The sequence below is a fragment of the Eleutherodactylus coqui genome, chromosome 9 (assembly GCF_035609145.1).
Source record: "Eleutherodactylus coqui strain aEleCoq1 chromosome 9, aEleCoq1.hap1, whole genome shotgun sequence".
In the NCBI taxonomy this organism is placed as follows: Eukaryota; Metazoa; Chordata; class Amphibia; order Anura; family Eleutherodactylidae; genus Eleutherodactylus; species Eleutherodactylus coqui.
This window is the reverse complement of record NC_089845.1, coordinates 65,389,641-65,408,657: the sequence shown is the minus strand read 5'-3', so window position 1 is coordinate 65,408,657 and position 19,017 is coordinate 65,389,641. Positions and strand designations below refer to the sequence as shown.

Here is a 19,017-nt window from a genome sequence, read left to right as displayed (position 1 = left end):
CCTCTTTGTGACCCACTAACTTCCGAGCATCAATGTTTCCAGAGAATTGGCTCACATGATATGTCCAAAGTACGAGAGCCGCTGTTGGGTGATTTTTTTCCTCCAGCCATATTTTTGCTTTGATACTCTCTAGGACCATCTTGTTGGTGACCATTGCCTTCCCTGGTATACGCAGCATTCTTCTCCAGCACCAGAGTTCGAAAGCATCAATTTTCCTTCAATCTGCCTTCCTGAGTGTCCAACTCTCACATGCGTGTATGGAGATCGGGGACACCATGGCATTTATCATTTAGATCTTTGTAGCAATGCTAATATCTTCGCTCTTCCATATCCCTGCCATTCCTTGCATTGTGCTACGGCCAAGTGCAATTCTGCGTTTGATTTCTGGTTAATAATTGATGTTTTTCTACTTCAGTTTACAATTAAAAGACTCACGCAGACAGAAACCCCCGTTGCTGGATCTGCGATCCCCAATGGGGACGATGGCATAGGCTGACCAGCACCGTAGTCACACAGAACCGCTGTTACGGAAAGTTGCTTTTACTGTATCTATTTCTTGCAATTTCTGTTATTTTGTTTTTTTTCCCCACTAACTAGTTTCAATATGATTTTGGAAAATAAACACCACGTCTGACGCGAGCAATTTATTGTGTTAAAGCAGTGCTGGTTACCTTCAAGTGATTCATGTTTTACTTGCTGTGGTCTGTTGAGAGTCAAAGTACTGTATGGTAGAGTGACTTGTTAAGTAAGCGAGAGTCAGGAGCAGCGCCAGCCTAACTGTGCCTTATTGCTTCATGCTCACTACAAGCACTCCCTGCAGCCAGTCTGGGCTCTGTAGTCCTAGATGAGGTCTTCATGGGTGCTGACCATAAAAAGTTCATCAAAGTAATGAGGCGAAGAGAGAGCTTGGCGCTCATGGGCAGAACTCGGCACCAAGGAGTGTGAACTGGCTCCAGCTGTGACCATAAAACAGCAGGTGGCTGCTGTCATTAGGGGTGGCAGATGAGGCAGGGGACTAGCACTCAGCCCACAAAACTCTCATTTGTTAGCCATAGCCACTGTACCATGCAAAATAGCTTCCATCTCCGTCAGTTTTACATTGCAAAATATTACACAGTCGCTACAAGAAAATTGGAGCCTTGGGTATAAAGAGCTGTGTGATCATCTTATGCAAAGGCATCTCCGCGACACAATGGAAATAGGAAATGTCATGATATATATAATATACGCACACACCACCTCTATGCTCCTTCTTACAGGTTATTACAAGGTAGAAGAATACATTAGCAGGCCAGGATACTAGGCTATTCCGTCGGATTCACTTGCCAATCCTTAGAATATACTGATTGTACTTTTCAAGTACGCTCGATGGTCTTTAGAATTACAATAGATGTATAGCAAAGACCTCTTACTATATACCTGCTCATTCAGACAGCTATACAGCGAGGCACATGTGTTTTATTACAGGCAGCAGCCATCAGTCACCTAATGATGCCGAGTCCTGGTCAGTAAATAATCCAAGTCACACTGGATGGGCCATGTAGTAGTGCAACAACCTGGGTATTCCTAATGATGCATGGGAATATAAACTTCATCAGTCAGTCATACCGGAAAACTGCATTGAGCGCCACAGGGTGCCGTCCTCTACCTGCAACTTTTTTCCAGCACCTGAAACAATTTTCGTTTGCATCCGGACAAGAAGGGTGGGGCATTCAGGTTGTACTGATTGTAGCTGATTTATTGACCGTTTCTTCCCAGTTTCCTCATTTAAGAAGTACTATTGAGCATCAGGGCATTGTTCAGCCAAGTGCGTCTGCTTACTACACTTGTATTCTGCGTTGGCGTAATATGGAGAAGTAAAGGCCCATTTACACGCAACGATTGTCGTTTGTATGAACGAAGGACTTAAAGGGGTTGTCCCGCGAAAGCAAGTGGGGTTATACACTTCTGTATGGCCATATTAATGCACTTTGTAATGTACATCGTGCATTAATTATGAGCCATACAGAAGTTATTCACTTACCTGTTCCGTTGCTAGCGTCCTCGTCTCCATGGTGCCGTCTAATTTTCAGCGTCTAATCGCCGGATTAGACGCGCTTGCGCAGTCCGGTCTTCTTCTTTTCTGAATGGGGCCGCTCGTGCCGGAGAGCGGCTCCGTGTAGCTCCGCCCCGTCACGTGCCGATTCCAGCCAATCAGGAGGCTGGAATCGGCAATGGACCGCACAGAAGCCCTGCGGTCCACCGAGGGAGAAGATCCCGGCGGCCATCTTCACCAGGTAAGTAAGAAGTCACCGGAGCGCGGGGATTCAGGTAAGCGCTGTGCGGTTTGTTTTTTTAAGTCCCTGCATCGGGTTTGTCTCGCGCCGAACGGGGGGGGGGGGGCTGTTGAAAAAAAAAAAAACCCGTTTCGGCGCGGGACAACCCCTTTAATGACTATTTTGCTTGCAAATGTTGAGCGTTCATACGTAAAAATAATCGTTTGAAATCCTCGAGATTTCCCATATATGTTGTTTGCTCAAGTCGGTCTGTGTTTATGTGAGGAATCTCTAGGCAGGAGGTTTTTAATTAGTGTGAAGAAAAGCCATTGTCTTCTGCTGCATGAGTCATTGTGTTTAGTGCAGCAAACAATCACCCTTCCCCTCAAGTCGTTTGAAGGACTGCTGTTTAAACCTAACGACAAGCGAACAAACTAACGACTATTTTTCTGCAGGCTGAAACTCAGCGATAAACGACAAGTGAACAAATAGTGCGTGATGGCTTCGCGTTTACACGTAATAATCATCGCACCGCTTGCTTCCATTGATTTTAATAGGCAATTAAGTTTAGTTTAATATGTGCTATATTCGTGCGCAATATGTAAAAAAAAATAGAAGTTTTATTGGCACAAACAAAATGCACGTACAAAATACACACGTGAACAAACCGATTGGAATTAATGAGTTCACCTATTCCTTTGGTATTTGGCGCGGAAGTTTTACACGCATAATACGCACTGCAAATGTGTTCTTGTGAATAAGCCCTTTGGCCTCCCTTATACAGGCGTTGCGCTAAGCACTGCAATTTAAATCGCTGTGCTCTGCTGCGTTTTACCTTAGTTTTCAGCCGTAGCAATGCTCCCGATGACGCCGGCTTTTAGAACTCCACATCGTTAGGACTGACCCAATAAGACTATATATGTCCTACCAGGATACGTGGGTATCTCAGGTGGGGGGTCCGCTCAGGTCCCCCTCCATGAGTCAGAAGAGCGGTTCCCGTTCTGGCAGGTCATGGCCATCATGTAATACATCTCCCCGGCAGCGGATATGTCTAGTTGGCTGTTGCTTCCCCAAGCAAAATCAGTTGCTTGCTGGGGTGCCACGAGCAGGATATGGGGGGGGGGGGGGGGTCGTCTCCGATTAGATAGCTCCTATAAGACTTCCTATCATGTCTGGCAATTCCTGCATTACACTCTGGAATATGAAATGTATATTATATAGCTGATATACAGTATATTGCATATTTATGTTGTAACCAAATTAAGTGTTGGAAAAACGTCTCCTGTGGTCTCACGTGGTGCAAACCTGCTGTAGGACAAAGCAGAAATAGATTGACCATGGGGCAAGTATTACAAGCCGATCATTCTCTCCTTAGAGATCCATAACTAATAAGCAGCATCTCTAATGCCTCTCCGGCTTTTCTATTTTAGTGCCTTGAGCTTGCGTTAGAGCGAATGTAAATCTTCCCATCCAATCAAAACACATTGACTTGAACACGGCCATAAAGAATCCCCCTCTTCTCCTATGTACATGAAACTATGTAGATTTTTCATAGCGTGACAGTCTAGACATGAAAGGACTGCTTGATAGTTATTACAGGCAATCAATTAGACTTGTAAAATGGTTGAATCATAAAGACAAATATTTAATTGATCACTCGTGGAAGCAGCATGCATACAAGGGATAAGTGTATTCCTGGCAGTAATGAACTCGGAGGCAAAGCCCCCCAAGGCTAAGGAAATATAAGGGCCTTCGTCTCGAGATACTGCCGGTCCGTACCTATTAATTATTACAAGTGGGCGCTATTATGCATTGTGTTACAGGGGGGACAATGCCAGTCAGAGCTGCTCAGACGTAACTAATGGGCACTGGAGGACTTGTCTACAGTACTAAGTACTTCTGTGTATAGGAAGTAGTGATGCCGGGTCGTCCTCTCATTGTACAGATCCTTGGTTATTCCTTCTAGAAATGGGTGATGAAAGAATCCTTCTGCTGGACGTCCCTACATGGTCGGACATCGTCCTACTGTAGAGGGACATACACTAGTCACAAAGGGAATGCTCAGGCCACTCTAACACGAGCGTATGTAAAAACGCTGCATTTTGTGCATGTTTGCCTGCTTCTTCACGGCTTATTTTTGCGCAGTAAAAATTCAGACAAGCAAGCTGGTGATGCTGCAACTTTTTTTTCCCACTCTCTCTGTGGCCTAGCAACTTGCATAAAAACGCAGTATTACACTTGCAAATTGCGTATTTACTGTGTTTTTACACAGCCCATTTATTTCAATGGACGATTTATGCAGGAAATACACGCTAAAACGGCGAAAATAAGACATGCTGTATATGATTTTGAGCGCTTAAAGTATGCAGCACAAAAACGCTAATGTAAGAGGCTCCATACATGGAAGTGCTGAGGACTTGGCAGCAAAAAAAATATTTCGTGAGAGTGGCCCCACATCTAGGTGTCAAGTTCACATCTGTGGCGGGGATTCCGCTTTCCTGCATTAAAGGAGCAGAAAAAGGGGAACCCCTGGCCGAATTAGACGGTTTTATGATGGAACCGAACAGCGCCAAACAGACCACATTGACTATAATGGGGTCTATTATGTTTCCGCTCAACTGCCGGCATTTTACCCGAAAAAAAAGCATTGCATGCAGCGCTATTTCTTCCGGTGTTTTGTGTCAGATCTGCGAGGGAGGTTCCATTGCAGATGTGAAGGCAGCCTTATTCCTACATTTCCAGGAGGAATAACAGAGGAACTGCACAATTTGCTAAGTTGTAAGTAAAGCTGTTCCTGCATTGCTATTTCTGGAGGCATGCACATGGGGGCACGTCCGGGCAGCTGCCAGCCTCTCTTTAGCTGGAATATCGCTCCAATGTCATTACAGTAACTATGAAATACAATGAGAACAAAGCGCTTTAAGATTGTAGTCTGTTGAGCGGCTCCACATCCCGCCTGCATTACCAGCATTGCTTATTATTCGGTGCTATGATGCCTGGAGTAATTTTTTTTTTTTTTCATTAAGAATAAATATCTTGCTGGCACGGAGGAAGCACTTTGGCATTACGCTAGTAAAGCCATGGGTTTAAATTGAATACTGTCTTCATCACATAATTCATCTGTGTCCATTATATGCAAAGTGTCCAGATGAATTCAGTGGTTAATGTTAAAAATCTTATAACATGCCAGTTTGATTTGTATCCCTTCATATCATTGCATGCTAATTAAAATCATATTTCTGCATATTTCATGCCTTTCGTGTACATATGCAAATGGAATCCCATTGCCTTTCAGCAATTAGTAATTAAGTTTATGAAGGACAGCTGTAATACATAATTAACAAAAATGTTTGCGAGTCCTCTTCACACTGGAAGTTGTAACAGAAACATTTGCTTATCAAGTGAGCAATTTGGATTTTGTCTCTTGCATTTGCAGCAGATCTGAATTGTCGGCCTCCATCATCCCGCAACATAATTAAAAGCTTCTTCCCATAACGCTGCAGACGGCAGAGAGTGAATAAAAGGCTTTCTGCTCCTCGGACACCGGCACAATAGTCCTCGGCAACACCTTTCCCTTAGCATTACAATTCTCAGCTGAAAGTGTTTGTGTTGTGTTCTAATCAACTCCTATTCCAAGAGCCGAGAAGTTAAAAAGTTGATTGTGCGCCTGTAACTTCAGCCACAAGGTTCTTTATTTTACTCTTCTAGTATTTCTAGAAAACTGACTTCTTTAAAGGGATATTCCTATTCCAGCCAGTTGTAGCTGCAATGGAAATATTGGTGTTTCTGTCCCAGCTACCAGTAGCCAAGACTACGAAAAAAAAAAAGGCTGAAATGGCTGTTTTACGTTGTTTTTGTAACTCCCATAGAAGTGAATGTTACAGAAACAGCATAACAGAGCAAGCTACAGTGAGATGCAGAAACAGTTTGGCTCAGGGCTCAGTCACATGGGCGCATCCGGGCAACGATGCCCCCGTCTTACTGCACGATAAGACGGCGGCACTGCAGCTACGGACGACTCTCCGCACCCCCGGAAGAAAGAACACATGACCGGCTCCATTGCGGGTCATGTGTTCTTTCTTCCAGAGGTGAAAATCAAAGCTGCCCCCACTTCAAATTCATGCTTAAAACTTATAGCCCAGCCCTCGACCAGGCCAAACAAGTTTATTTTGCCTCTCTTGTCTCCTCACTATTCCACAACCCCAAACGATTCTTCGACACCTTCCACTCCCTCCTCAGCCCCAAAGAACAGGCCCCCATGACGGATCTGACTGCTGGAGAACTAGCTGCTTATTTCAAAGAAAAAATAGACAACATCTGAAAATAAATCTCCAAAAACTGCACAGCTAGCCCCGATCCTAGTTTCCTCAGCACTGCCTTCAGAACTTACTCCCTTTCTATGTTAGAACCACCAACAGAGGAAGAAGTTTCCAGGCTGCTTTCGCTGCCCGCCCCACTACCTGCGCTAGCGACCCTCTCACCTCCTCCGGTCCCTTTCCCCAGCTCTCTTTACTCACCTCACCACAATCTCCAACCTCTCTCTAACCTCTGGTACTTTCCCCTCCTCATGTAAGCACTCCATTATATCCCCTCTGCTTAAAAAAACAACCTTGGACCCAACTGATGCTGCAAACTACAGACCCGTATCAAACCTCCCCTTCATCTCCAAATTACTAGAACGCCTGGTCTACTCCCGCCTCACTCGCTTTCTCTCTGACAACTCTCTCCTTGACCCCCTCCACTCTGGTTTCCGCTCTCTACACTCAACTGAAACCGCCCTCGCAAAAGTATAAAATGACCTGATGACGGCAAAGTCGAGAGGTGATTACTCCCTACTAATCCTCCTTGACCTGTCTGCTGCATTTACCACTGTCGATCATGACCTCCTTCTCACTATGCTTCGCTCTACTGGCCTAAAGGACACTGCTCTCTCCTGGTTCTCCTCCTACCTCTCTGACAGCTCTTTCAATGCCTCCTTTGCTGGCTCTATCTCCTATCCACTTCCTCTCGCTCTTGGGGTACCCGAGGGCTCGGTCCATGGTCCCCTTCTCTTCTCGATCTATACAGCGCCCAATTGGACAAACCATCCACAAATTCGGCCTCCAATACCATTTCTACGCTGGCGACACCCAATTATACACCTCTTCCCATGAGATCTCTGAACCAGTTCTCCAAAATATCATCGACTATCTGTCTGCTGTCTCTAATACTATGTCCTCCCTTTTTCTCAAACGTAACCTCTGTAAAACTGACTTCCTCGTCTTTCCGCATTCCAACCGAACTCCCCTCAACATCTCCATTCCAGTGTTTTGCACCATCATAACCCACTAACAGCATGCCCGCTGCCTTGGGGTCACACTCGACTCTGACCTCTTCTTTACTCCCCACATTCAATCTCTGGCCCAAACATGCCACATGCACCTTAGAAATATTGCTAAAATACAGCTGTTCCTCACCGCGGACACGCTAAAGACACTCGTGGTCGCCCCCATCCACTCCCGACTTGACTACTGCAACTCGACCTCCCCTGCACCAGACTCGCTCCACTCCAATCCATACTAAATGCGGTAGCTAGGCTCATTTTTCTATCCAGCCGTTACTCAGACGCCGCTGCATTGGCTGCCCATCCACTGCAGAACTAAATTTAAACTTCTAACCCTCACCCATAAAGCTCTCCATAGTGCCGTGCCACCATACATCGCCTTCCTCCTGTCCATACACCACCCAGCCCGCTCACTCCAATCCGTTAACACACTCAGACTAAACACCCCTCTTATACGAACCACACATGCTCACCTCTAGGACTTCACCAGAGCAGCACCCATCCTCTGGAACGCTCTATCCCAAGGCATGCGGACAATTCCCGATGCATGAAATTTCAGACGCACCTTAAAAACGCACCTCTTCAGGGAGACGTACCAAATTTCCTGACCAGGTCCCCCACCCCTCCCTATGTCTCCCCGCACCTTCAACCCTGCCTGTTAAATATGACCTCTACCCCTGCACCTCCTTACCACCCAACCCGTTTGCTTTCTAAAAACTATTTTCACATGAAATCCCCTACTGCCTGTGTTCCACCCCCACCCCATTTGTTTCAAACTGATTGTATCTCACATTGTAATTGTTTGCATTTATCCCATGCTTGAAAGGGCTGCGGAATAAGTTGGCGCTTTGCAAATAAAGATTATTATTATCTTTTATGACATATCTGACTTCTGATCTGTCTTTGTTTTTAGTAGGGTCTTTGCACTCTTCACACCATGTGTATTAAACACTGTGGCAAGGTAGTTCACAGGATGGCCTGCAGAGGGTGTGAAAGTAGGCATTCTGTGTGCTAATCAGCAGGGACAGCTGTATGGGAGTGTTTGGAGGAGTTACAACCTCCAGACACATTGCATTCCTGGTGAAAAGCCAGGGGGAGAGACTGCCTCCGCAGCTTCAAGAGCTGCAAAGCCTGAGGTCCGGCATGGGCCAGACTGTGTGTGTCATGAGTCTAACAGGGGAGGATGCCCCCTAGATGCCCTTACTGGGTAGTGTGACGAGGACACTGTGGGTTGGAAACCTTGAAGTTGTGTTTTGTTCCAGTATACTTTGCTTCGTCTGCAGGCCCAAAAATGCCACTATCAGTTAAATCCCCTGATCGAGGGGCCAAAATGGTTTCCCCACAATGCAATCGTGAAGTACCGTGCAGTTGCCATGACAACCTAGGGCCTCCCAAAGATTCCCAGTGTTGCCATGGCTGATTGCCTAGCAAGCCATGCCTGTAGAGTGGCTTGGTACAGATATTGGTATAATGTAATGCTATAGTATTACATTATACTGCATGAGCAATCAAATGATCACAAGCTCAAGTCCCCTGTATGGACTAAACAAAAATGTAAAATTTAGCAAAAAAAGACTTGTATTAATTATTAAAAAAATAAAAAGGAAGTTTTTGGTTTTGTTTTTTTAAAAAAAGGAAAAACATATTTGGTATTGCAGCATCTGTAAAAGTCTGATCTATCTTAGTAACCTATTAATCCCGCACGGTGAACATCCTCAGAAAGAAAAACAACAACTCCATAATTGCTCTTTTTTGGTCACTCCGATCGCCAAGTAAAAATGTGATAAAAAAACGATAAAAAGTTGCATGCACTTCAAAATGGTACCAAAAGAAGCTACAGGATGTCCTGCAGAAGACAAGCCCATGTCGATGGAAAAATTAAACAAATAATTTTTTTTTTCCAAAGATATTTTGTTTTTTTAAAGCAATTTCTATATATAATGTGAAGCGTTTTGTTTGACTTATGAGCCATGAAGTTCTAGATCCTTAAACCTAGGTATTGTTGGAATGTGCATATAGTATATCATTTGTGTTTCTCTTCTTGCAGGGTGGCTTTTGTTATGAGAAAGCATCTCAACACTCATCTACTGGGCAAGCATGGTGTTGGAACACCGAAGGAAAGGTAAGAAACACCAGAAAGGTGCTTTGTATCATATAGTCCTTCCACGGAATGTAATGGGATCTCGGTTATCTGACATAACTGGTACCACATTATGAAATTGTCTCTATTTTCAAATTCTTGTAATAAACCACATAAAGTCTGTAACTTCCAGAAATATGCCAAAACGAGAGAGTGTTCCCACAGCACTGTGACAGAAGCCCCGAATGGAAATAAGCTGAACCATTCACTGTTACCGTATTGGTGAAATAGACTCTACTTCGATATCCATTTGCCAAACCTTCCTTTTTGTTTCCTTATATGGGAAGTATAGAATAACGTAATTGACTAGAGTGACTGGTTCTGCTCATTTCTGTTTGGGGTACCACGTCCGTGCCGTTTTCTGCACCCGTGATGTCACCTCCAGACGTAATCCCACAGTGTAGTGAAAATCTCTGTGGGAATGATCCTTAAGAAAGTGAAAAGAAGAAAAATCAATCTGGTTCTGCTATATTTTTGGAGTCCCTTTAGGTTTGCTGCTGGTAGGTGTCTCTTCTGCTCTGTGGTAGTCCACATCATGTTGTAGTTCTGTGTCAGGATGCAAAGTACAAAGTGCCAAATTATAACTCGGATTACCAGAAGTTTACTGTATATTCTAATTGTTTAGACCTTTCTTAGTGTTACATTCCTGTACACATGTAGGAATGGAGCCGACCTTCTATATAGCGTATTATTTTGGTGAGAATCTCTTTACCCATAGCCTTTGGAAAAGAATACTCCAATATCTGCTTATAAGGCCGGTTTCACATCTGTGTTGAAACCTCTGATTGGAGGTTCTGCTGCAGATCCGGCTCAAGCAGTATCAATCAATGGAGCCTTCCTGCTAGGCGTCAGGCTGGTGGAGTAATAGTATGGGGAGTATTTCCTTGGTGCACTCTCGGTGCAATATTCCTGCAGAATGACTTCAACACCCACTGACATTTAGTGCCACAATGGATTTCTGCAGTTCGGAAGACCAGGTCAGGTCCAACTTGCTACCAGATAAGCGTCTCTAATAAAGTAGCCGTGGCAAGTGCGATTTTAGTCAGTGACTGATTTCACTGCAAGAGTTTATGCATTTTACATCAATTTTTGTTTAGTTTTTCACACGCATGAAACAAGTGATGACATGTAAAACTCCCATTAAAATCATTGCACACGTGAAAAAAGGGATCTCATGTGAGTGTGTTCCATTTTTCTTTAACACATCATTGACTTTAATGGGTGATTCTGATTTGAGAATTGTACAAAAGAATGGGACATACTGTCTTTGTTTTTTCTTTTCTTTTTTTTTTACATGGACCATTGTTCTGTGAAAAAAAAAAATCGCACATGTGAATACGGAGATTAACTTTAATGGGTCCCATTCGTATCCAAGTTCTGTCACTTCCAAACTCGGATAGAACTTGGTCGTTAAAATCATCTGTTCTAATTTCCCACCACTCTGTGCCCTGTCTGTTCCCTTTCCATGGACTATCTGTGATATGCACTAATGTTTCTAGTCTTGCCTTGCCCCATACACTGTAATCACCAACTGCCCCTCACCTCTCAGCAGACACTGCCCTCTGTAGCAGCAGCTTTGTCTCATACCCCGGCACTCACACCCTTGCCACTGCAAATAAGGTGTTAGAACTATATCAATAAAAGTAGTAGAAGGTTGCAGAAGGCTGGAAACTTCTTCATCAGCAAAGCGAACATTCATTTTTCTGCAAATTGAGTTATTTTTTTCTTACCTGTTTAAAACATTAATGTAGTGGCTGGAATAGTGCAAGCTTGCTACATTGTAGTCTCTGCAGGACAATCTAATCTGTTTACTCGGTGCGCTTTAGATTGGACTCTGTTCTCTGATAGGTTGCATGTTACAGCAAATTATGATAGAAGCTAGCTAAATAGGTTGTGGCAATTAAATTAATAATGCATTTACTTTGCTACTATTTAGACTTGGTGCTTTGACTGATATATGCAAAAATGGTAATTTATTAAAAGCAAATTCATGTAATTGTACTGCCGAGTTTGATGGACCAAAAAAAGTTGTCAGCATGACTATCATCAAAAAAACAAAAATGAAAGAAGTTCTTACATTTGAAGTTAGAGCAGCGTATTATTTCTGATGGCAAAGATACTGACAGCCTAGCAAACAAAAACAACTTGTTTCTAGAACATTCCAGGCTTATAGGAATTCTGCATCTCTTCTCAGCTATTTTCCATATTCCTTTTAATATTGCTCTATTTTTCATGATGCCCTGATAAGTACATCACTCATGTTGCAATTCACAAGATTGGTATCAAACAATTGTGATGAGTACTTTCAGACGATAGCAAGATGTGTGCCAGAAAGGCAGATTGTGCTGAAACTGAATATATCAGCAACTACTGAGTGTTTTTCCAGTGGTAGAAAGTTAACTCGTCTGTGTCAGGAAGCCACCGATGCTATCTTCTACCGGCACTTCACCGGCTTTCAAGTTGATTTCTGCCGTCAATAACGGAGTACATTTAGTACAATTACTTTTAAGGACTCCTAAATAGCTGCACTTCAGTACTTGTCCCTTATGTTAAACCAAGGGAAAACTGACCGAGAGCTCAATGATCGCTCTAGACACCTAGTGGGGCTTCTTCATACATTTACATTTAACGGGAAGTTCTAGAAATACATATTGATGGCCATTGACTTTTGAGCATGAGGGTCCGATCGTCCAGTACCCCCTCACTTAGGAGAATGAAAGTCCCATATGACGCTGCAGTGAGCGTCATTGCCCTTTCATTCGTTATGAAGCAGGTCTTTATATGCGGGATTGGTGGAGATACTATTTGTCAAACCCCCAGCAATGACACATTAACCCCTTTCCGACATCCTCTGTACATGTGTAGTGGATGCTGGGTGCATAGTGTGGGGTCAGACTCTTAGTCCGCTCTATACATGGTGGGTGTTGGTTGTCTTTGACAGCTGATACCCGGCCACAACTGCTGGGATCAGAGATAACGCCAATCCCAGTCGTTAATTCTTTAGATGCCACCAACTATTCTGGCAGCAGCATTTTAATGGCCCAACAGAGGGCGAGGGCTCACTCTGTTACCACTTCGGTGAATCCGCAATGAGATCGTTGACTGCTGTTCAGTTACCATGGTAGCTTTTGGCCTTGTGAAGGCCCTCAGGCCTGTCATAGATGGCTTCCCATTAGTCCCTCAGTGACTAGCTATATGTATTTTATGGTGGTCACTAAGGGGCCTTATGTTAGGCCATGGTAAACATGTGGTGGCCTACTCTAAGGCCGGCAGGAAAGTCCTGTTCTAAGAAGAGCCTGGACTCAGCTGTCTACTGACAGCCAGTCTTCTGCTCTAATGGATGCGTGTGGCAAAACCTCCGATCTCGGGGCTGTCATGACCCCATGCATGACAAGATCAATAGCAATTGCACAATGTAATCGCTTAACAAGGGGCAGGAGCTCTCCTGGTCACCCATCAGCACTCCATAATGTGCTTGCAAGGTGCCGGTGAGTTCCCATAGTAGCTATAGGCCTGATCAAGGCCTTCGGGTCTGCCATGCAAGCAAGCTTTTCAGACCCTACCTCCGACAGCTGTCAAAAAGCTGGTATGCTACACTGCACTACAAAAGTTGTGCAATGTAGTATACTAGCAATCAAATAAGTGCATCTTCAAGTCCCTTTGAGGGACCCAAAAAAAGTGAAAAAAGTTAAATGAAATTTAATTAAAACACCTTTTATTGTGTAAAGATTAATAACAAAAAAAGTATGAGGTATTGCAGCTTTCATAATGAACTCTGGTGTAAAAATACTAATGTTCGTTATCGTCCACAGTAGATTGTGTAAAATAGGAGTGAAAAGAAAACAATGGTGGGATTGCTATTTTTCATTCATCTGCTTTCCACAAAAGCGCAATAAAAAGCAATTCAAAAGTTGCATGTACTCCAAAATAGCACCAATGGAAACTGCGTAATATTAGTGTGGGACTCGCAGGACATGAGGACCCTTGATGTTGGGTTGCGAGCTCAGCGTATTTTGTTCAGAATATAATAATAATAATCGTTATTTGTATTTGTTTCCAAGACAAAATTAAATGTAAAAAAACAATCAAATGGTCTTATGTACCCCAACATGGTACCAATGGAAAAGCTGAGGAGGTTAAAAGATGGTGACAGCAAGCAGGGTTACTTTTAGAAAAAGGTATATAATCATGCTGACCCACTAAATAAAGATAGTATGTAAAAATGCCTCCCCCCACCACCCCAAAAAAAAAAGCAAAATTCCTTTTTTCTTTCTTTTTTGCTTCACCCTACTTAAAAATGTTAACACTTCTTCAGTGTAATATATTGTGTGTTAAATGAAGCAATTTAAAAATACAACTTGTCCTGCTAAAAACAATCCCTCATGCGCCTATGTTTCCAGAAAAATAAAGTCATGGTTTTTTGAAAGTGGAAGATGGAAAAACTGTTCTAGTCGTTGCTGCTGCCCGAGATAAAACGTATGATAGCATTGAGGTGAAGCGCAATGCTAACCGTGGACAAAATCAGGAAAAGTAGGGATATCGGCATACCAACTAAATGCAGGATAGTGCAAACCACCGTTTTCCCCAAAGCCATGTATGGATGTGATAGCTGGACTATGAAAAAAGCTGATAGAAGGAGGATTGATGCGTTTGAGCTGTGGTGCTGGCAAAAGCTGCTGTGTATACCCCGGATAGCAAGAATAATAGAGAAGTCCTGAATCTATAAGACCCGATATATCACTTGAGGGTAAGATGACCAGACTCAGACTCACGGATTTTGGCCATGTAATGTGAAAAGAGTCGCAAGAAAAATCCATAATGCTTGGACAGATCAGTGGCAGAAGAAGACCTGGCCGCCAAAGAACACGATGGCCGATACTGTCAGAGCTGATACTGGCATGGATATCACACAACTGAAAGAAGCAGTGCAAAACCAAAAAACATGGAGGGAGCTCGCCTATAGGGTCGCCAAGGGTAGTAAATGATTAACAACAACAACAAGACCATGGTGCGTACCTGTAATCCATTTAATGCATTCCCACCCATATTCTCACTAAACCTAAGGTCTAACAGCTGGCTCAGAAGAACAATATACCTTTTCAGATTATGTGATGGGGGATCAGCTACGTCCAAGTATCCTCTTTCGGTTTGGACTTCTCGCCCACTACGGTTCATGTATGTTGGTCCTTTGAACACTTCATACTTTCTTCTTCAAAGAAGCGTGGGCCATTGTGTAAGACACTGTAGATTCCAATAGTTCCTCAGTGACTACGTCGTATTTCATTAGCATTTGAAAAACATTTACATGGTCATGCATTGCAGATAAATAAAGTAACAGCCGGCTATAAGACATAGCTGATATCAGCGGTGAAGCTGAAATAAAAGGCCCCAGTAAGTGGCATCATAGGGTGACGGAACAACATTTACCTTTTGTATCCAGCTGTTTGTTTTCTACTTGCTGCGCCCCGGCAGAATACAAAAGATCTTTCATTCTGGGATCATAAACCAATATAAGTTAGTGTAAATAAATGGCACTGGCGTAATTTATTCAGGTTCCCCCCCCAGTCCGCTGTAAATCTTGTGTTCTTAGACTAAGTGTATAAACAGCCTGTGCAGATGGGTGGCCGAGTCAGTGCGGACCGCTGCTACTGCTGCTGTTTACATTAGCAGGAAGCCTTTGACTTTCTTCGTATTGATATAAAAGTGAATGTTTTTGGACATTTTACGTCTGGCCAAGTTTCTAACTTCCGTGTTTCCTGTTTATTATGATAATGCATGGGATACAGTTATAGACCGACATTCATCATAACAGCATGCAGCTGAGATGCTGCGGAGATCTCCAGAGAGTATGGATGTACAGCCAGCTTCACAGCCCCACTAGTCGAAGTCTTCAGCAAACTGTAGTTTTAGTTGTGTGACTATGGCTAAAGAATGTTTGTGACCGATGAGCCATAATCTCTGAATGTATGTGTGCAGCACCAATCACACTATGATGTCAGCGACTTGTACATAGTCTCAATAGGTTGAGTAGTATCAGAGGTGCAAATCCATAGAGAGATTTATTCTCCCATCTCTAAATGGGATGGGGGAATACATTTTTTTTATGGATTTGCACCTCTGATGCTTTGGGAGTAAGGATTCGGTCTCCTATACACTTCGGCTGTTGCATTCTTAGCCCCACCCATATTGGGGTTTCTTAGGGGTGCTGCTCACGTGAACTTTATTGTTTTAGAAGGTATTGAGTTGTATCATAAGGAAAGTTTCTTGCTTTGCATATATGTCCGTTTCCTAAGTATAAGTAATTCTTTAACCCCTGAAGGACGCCCCCCTTTTTTAAAATTCATTTTCGTTTTTTCCTCCCTACTTTTAACCCTTTATGGACCAAGCTGTTTTGCACCTTAATGACCAGACACATTTTAGGGATTTTACCCATGCGGTGGTTTTACTGCCCTATTTTTTTCCTTTAGCTACCAAAATTATTTTTGCTGATGTATGTTATTATGCTTTTTCACTATCTATGCCCCCCATGACGTCATGTAAGACCTCTGGGGGACATTCACATGGTTTTTTTTTAATTTGACACTTTCCCACTGTAGCTAAGGCATCCATAGGAGCCCCATTTACAGGGGAAAACATCCCCTGTAGTGACATTAGTCACTTGCAGAGCTGGCCAGGGTCTAGTACGACCCTGCAGCTCTGCTATAGCAGGGAATCCCGGCGGTCACATGACCCCCCCGGCTCCCGTTGTGAAAGCTACACTTCTGCTTTCACTTTCTAGTACACCGTGCTCATTGAGCGCTGTGTACTCGGGAAAGAAAAGGCAGAAAGGGTTAAAAAAAAACCTGCCTTCTCCTCCAGGTTATTAGCTGCTACTAACAGCTGACAACACGTCCTGCCTCCTCTGACAGAGCCAGGAGGCTTAAAGTACTGCCGTAATTTTACTATCAGCGGGGCTTTAAGCCCAGGACCAGGCGCCGTATAATTACCGTGCCTGGTCCTTAATGGGTTAAAAACATCATCTCTTTTATTTACCCATCAGCATAGCTGTCTGGGGGTTCGTTTTTTGCGGGACGTCTTGTAGTTTCTATCGATGCTATTTTTGGAGCACATACAACTTTTTGATCGATTTTTATTAAATATTTTTCTTGGAGACAGGGTGACCAAAAAAGTGAATTCTGATGTTGTGTATGTTTTTTTTCTTCTGACGATGTTCACCGTACTGTGTAAATAATACATTACTTTGATAGATAGGTCAGCTGTAAGAAACAGCTGACACCCGCATTGTGTGGAGCAGGATCAGCTCTCAATCCTCCTCCATACAAACCCCAAACCTCCATGATGTAACTGTATGTCATGGAGCATTAGGTGGTTATATAACCTCCAGACGGATATTACTGGATAGTACGTCATATAGCCAATGCCACATAGCTTAAATGGTCACTTACTTTTCAACAATCTTGTGCTTATATTAGCCAATTTTTATAACTAGCAAAAGTACAAATCACTTTATTTAACCAAAATTATGTTTTTGTGTTGAAAAATCACTCTAAAGGGCTGAGCACTAGAGGTTGCCCTTTAGTGATGAGCGAGCATACTCGCTAAGGGCAATTGCTCGAGCGAGCATTGCCCTTAGCGAGTACCTGCCCGCTCGAGGGAAAAGGTTCGGGTGCCGGAGGCGGGCAGGGAGCTGCGGGGGAGAGCATGGAGGAACGGGGGGAGATCTCTCTCTCCCCCCCGCCCCCCCCCCTGCTGACTGCCGCAACTCACCGCACCCCACTCCGGCACCCGAACCTTGTCTCTTGAGCGGGCAGGTACTCACTAAGGGCAATGCTTTCTCAAGCAATTGCCCTTAGGGAGTATGCTCGCTCATCTCTATTGCCCTTCCTTCTAATGTGCTGTCCAGTGCTTGTTGTCAGGTGCAGTATTTCTCTAGTAAAAGCAATAACAAGAGGAAGAATTGAAGGAAGGCAATGACTCATACTGCCCATAGACGTCTATGGAGAAAAGGAAAGGAGAGGAGTGTAGAATCACACAGGCATGGCTGCTGGAGCGAATAGTGAGTGAATTACTGTCCCCATGGCTATGGGAATCACATCTACACTGTTCAGGACTCCTGTACACTGTCATACATGCTGTAGTTGATCTGGATTACGGTTTTCTCCAGCAGGCTTCGGGGTATTTTGTCGCTTCCGAATTGTATCGTGTGCACACATCGTGGAGCAAATTAGACACAAGCTATCAGCCTCATATCCAAAATGGCTCTCTGCCCAGAAACAGCCAGACAGGACCTTTTATTGTACAGACACACAATGGGCGTGCAACAGGTTACATCAGTAACATATAGGATTCTCATTTGTCGGATCATATAGAATCCCCCGCCTCCCCCTCTCCCCACCTCTCTCAAGTAGGAGCCTTTGTCTTTAACAACATGTGGCCAAATCTGAAAGTGAAAGTAGATATCTCTTTGTTGAAGAAGATTCTTTGTGGGGGATGGGGAGGACTGGGAAAACACTCAAGATGAACACATAAGCAGTAACATAACACTGTGATTTAACTCTTTCCTTATGCAGCAGAGTTCCACATTAGGCTGAAGTCACAAAACACACATAATACGTCTAGTGCAAATCGATAGACATTTTATACTAATTAATTATCATGTCTATCACAATCCCCCCTTAAAATGTCTATCCTCTAACTCTCTATCTAATTTTCACAGTTCTCTGCGCATGAGCCTATAACTGGAGCGCGTTGAAGGTTCGTTTTAGGGTCTTCAAGGGGATGTAGGACTTGTCCATTCCTTCTGGGGATGCATCCAGCAAACTCATGGTGGGAGCGGCTTTTCCAGCATCAGTTTCACAGGTCTCTCTGACACAGGGGATAACACAGCAGACTAGAACAGAGAAGGTAACCATCAGTTCACATACAACAGCGACGCCCGTCTGTGCCAGGATCCTTTACCACCCGCTCATCCATGGCGAGTGCTGTTCCCAAAAGTTAGCTCTTTTTAGTTAGTGCGGTCAGCTTCTTAATGGCAACTGCGTCTTTACCCGCGGGTCACGTGTCGTCTAGGATGTAGGTACAACAAGTCTCCCCTATCATCTTACAGACACTCCCCTTTTTAGCTAAAGTCATATCTAAGGCCATTCTATTCTGAAAAGTCATAGTCGAGGTAGGTCCTATTGGTCGACTAGTCCCTATAAGGCGTCTCTAGTATAATTTATAAACCACTGCTAATTATAATAAACATAATTAATCCAATCAACGTTTATTTACCATAATGATCAGGAAAATGGACTCGA

At 43.7% G+C, this 19,017-nt stretch overlaps 1 protein-coding gene across 1 annotated transcript in view; it reads left to right on the top strand.

The window, feature by feature from the left end:
- The window catches only part of ZNF407 (zinc finger protein 407), a 488,252-nt gene that overhangs the window by 190,531 nt on the left and 278,704 nt on the right, over positions 1-19,017 (top strand). The window contains exon 4 of the mRNA XM_066579487.1: positions 9,626-9,700. Within this exon, the coding sequence (XP_066435584.1) occupies positions 9,626-9,700 (75 nt within the window). The remainder of the gene's footprint in view (positions 1-9,625; positions 9,701-19,017) is intronic.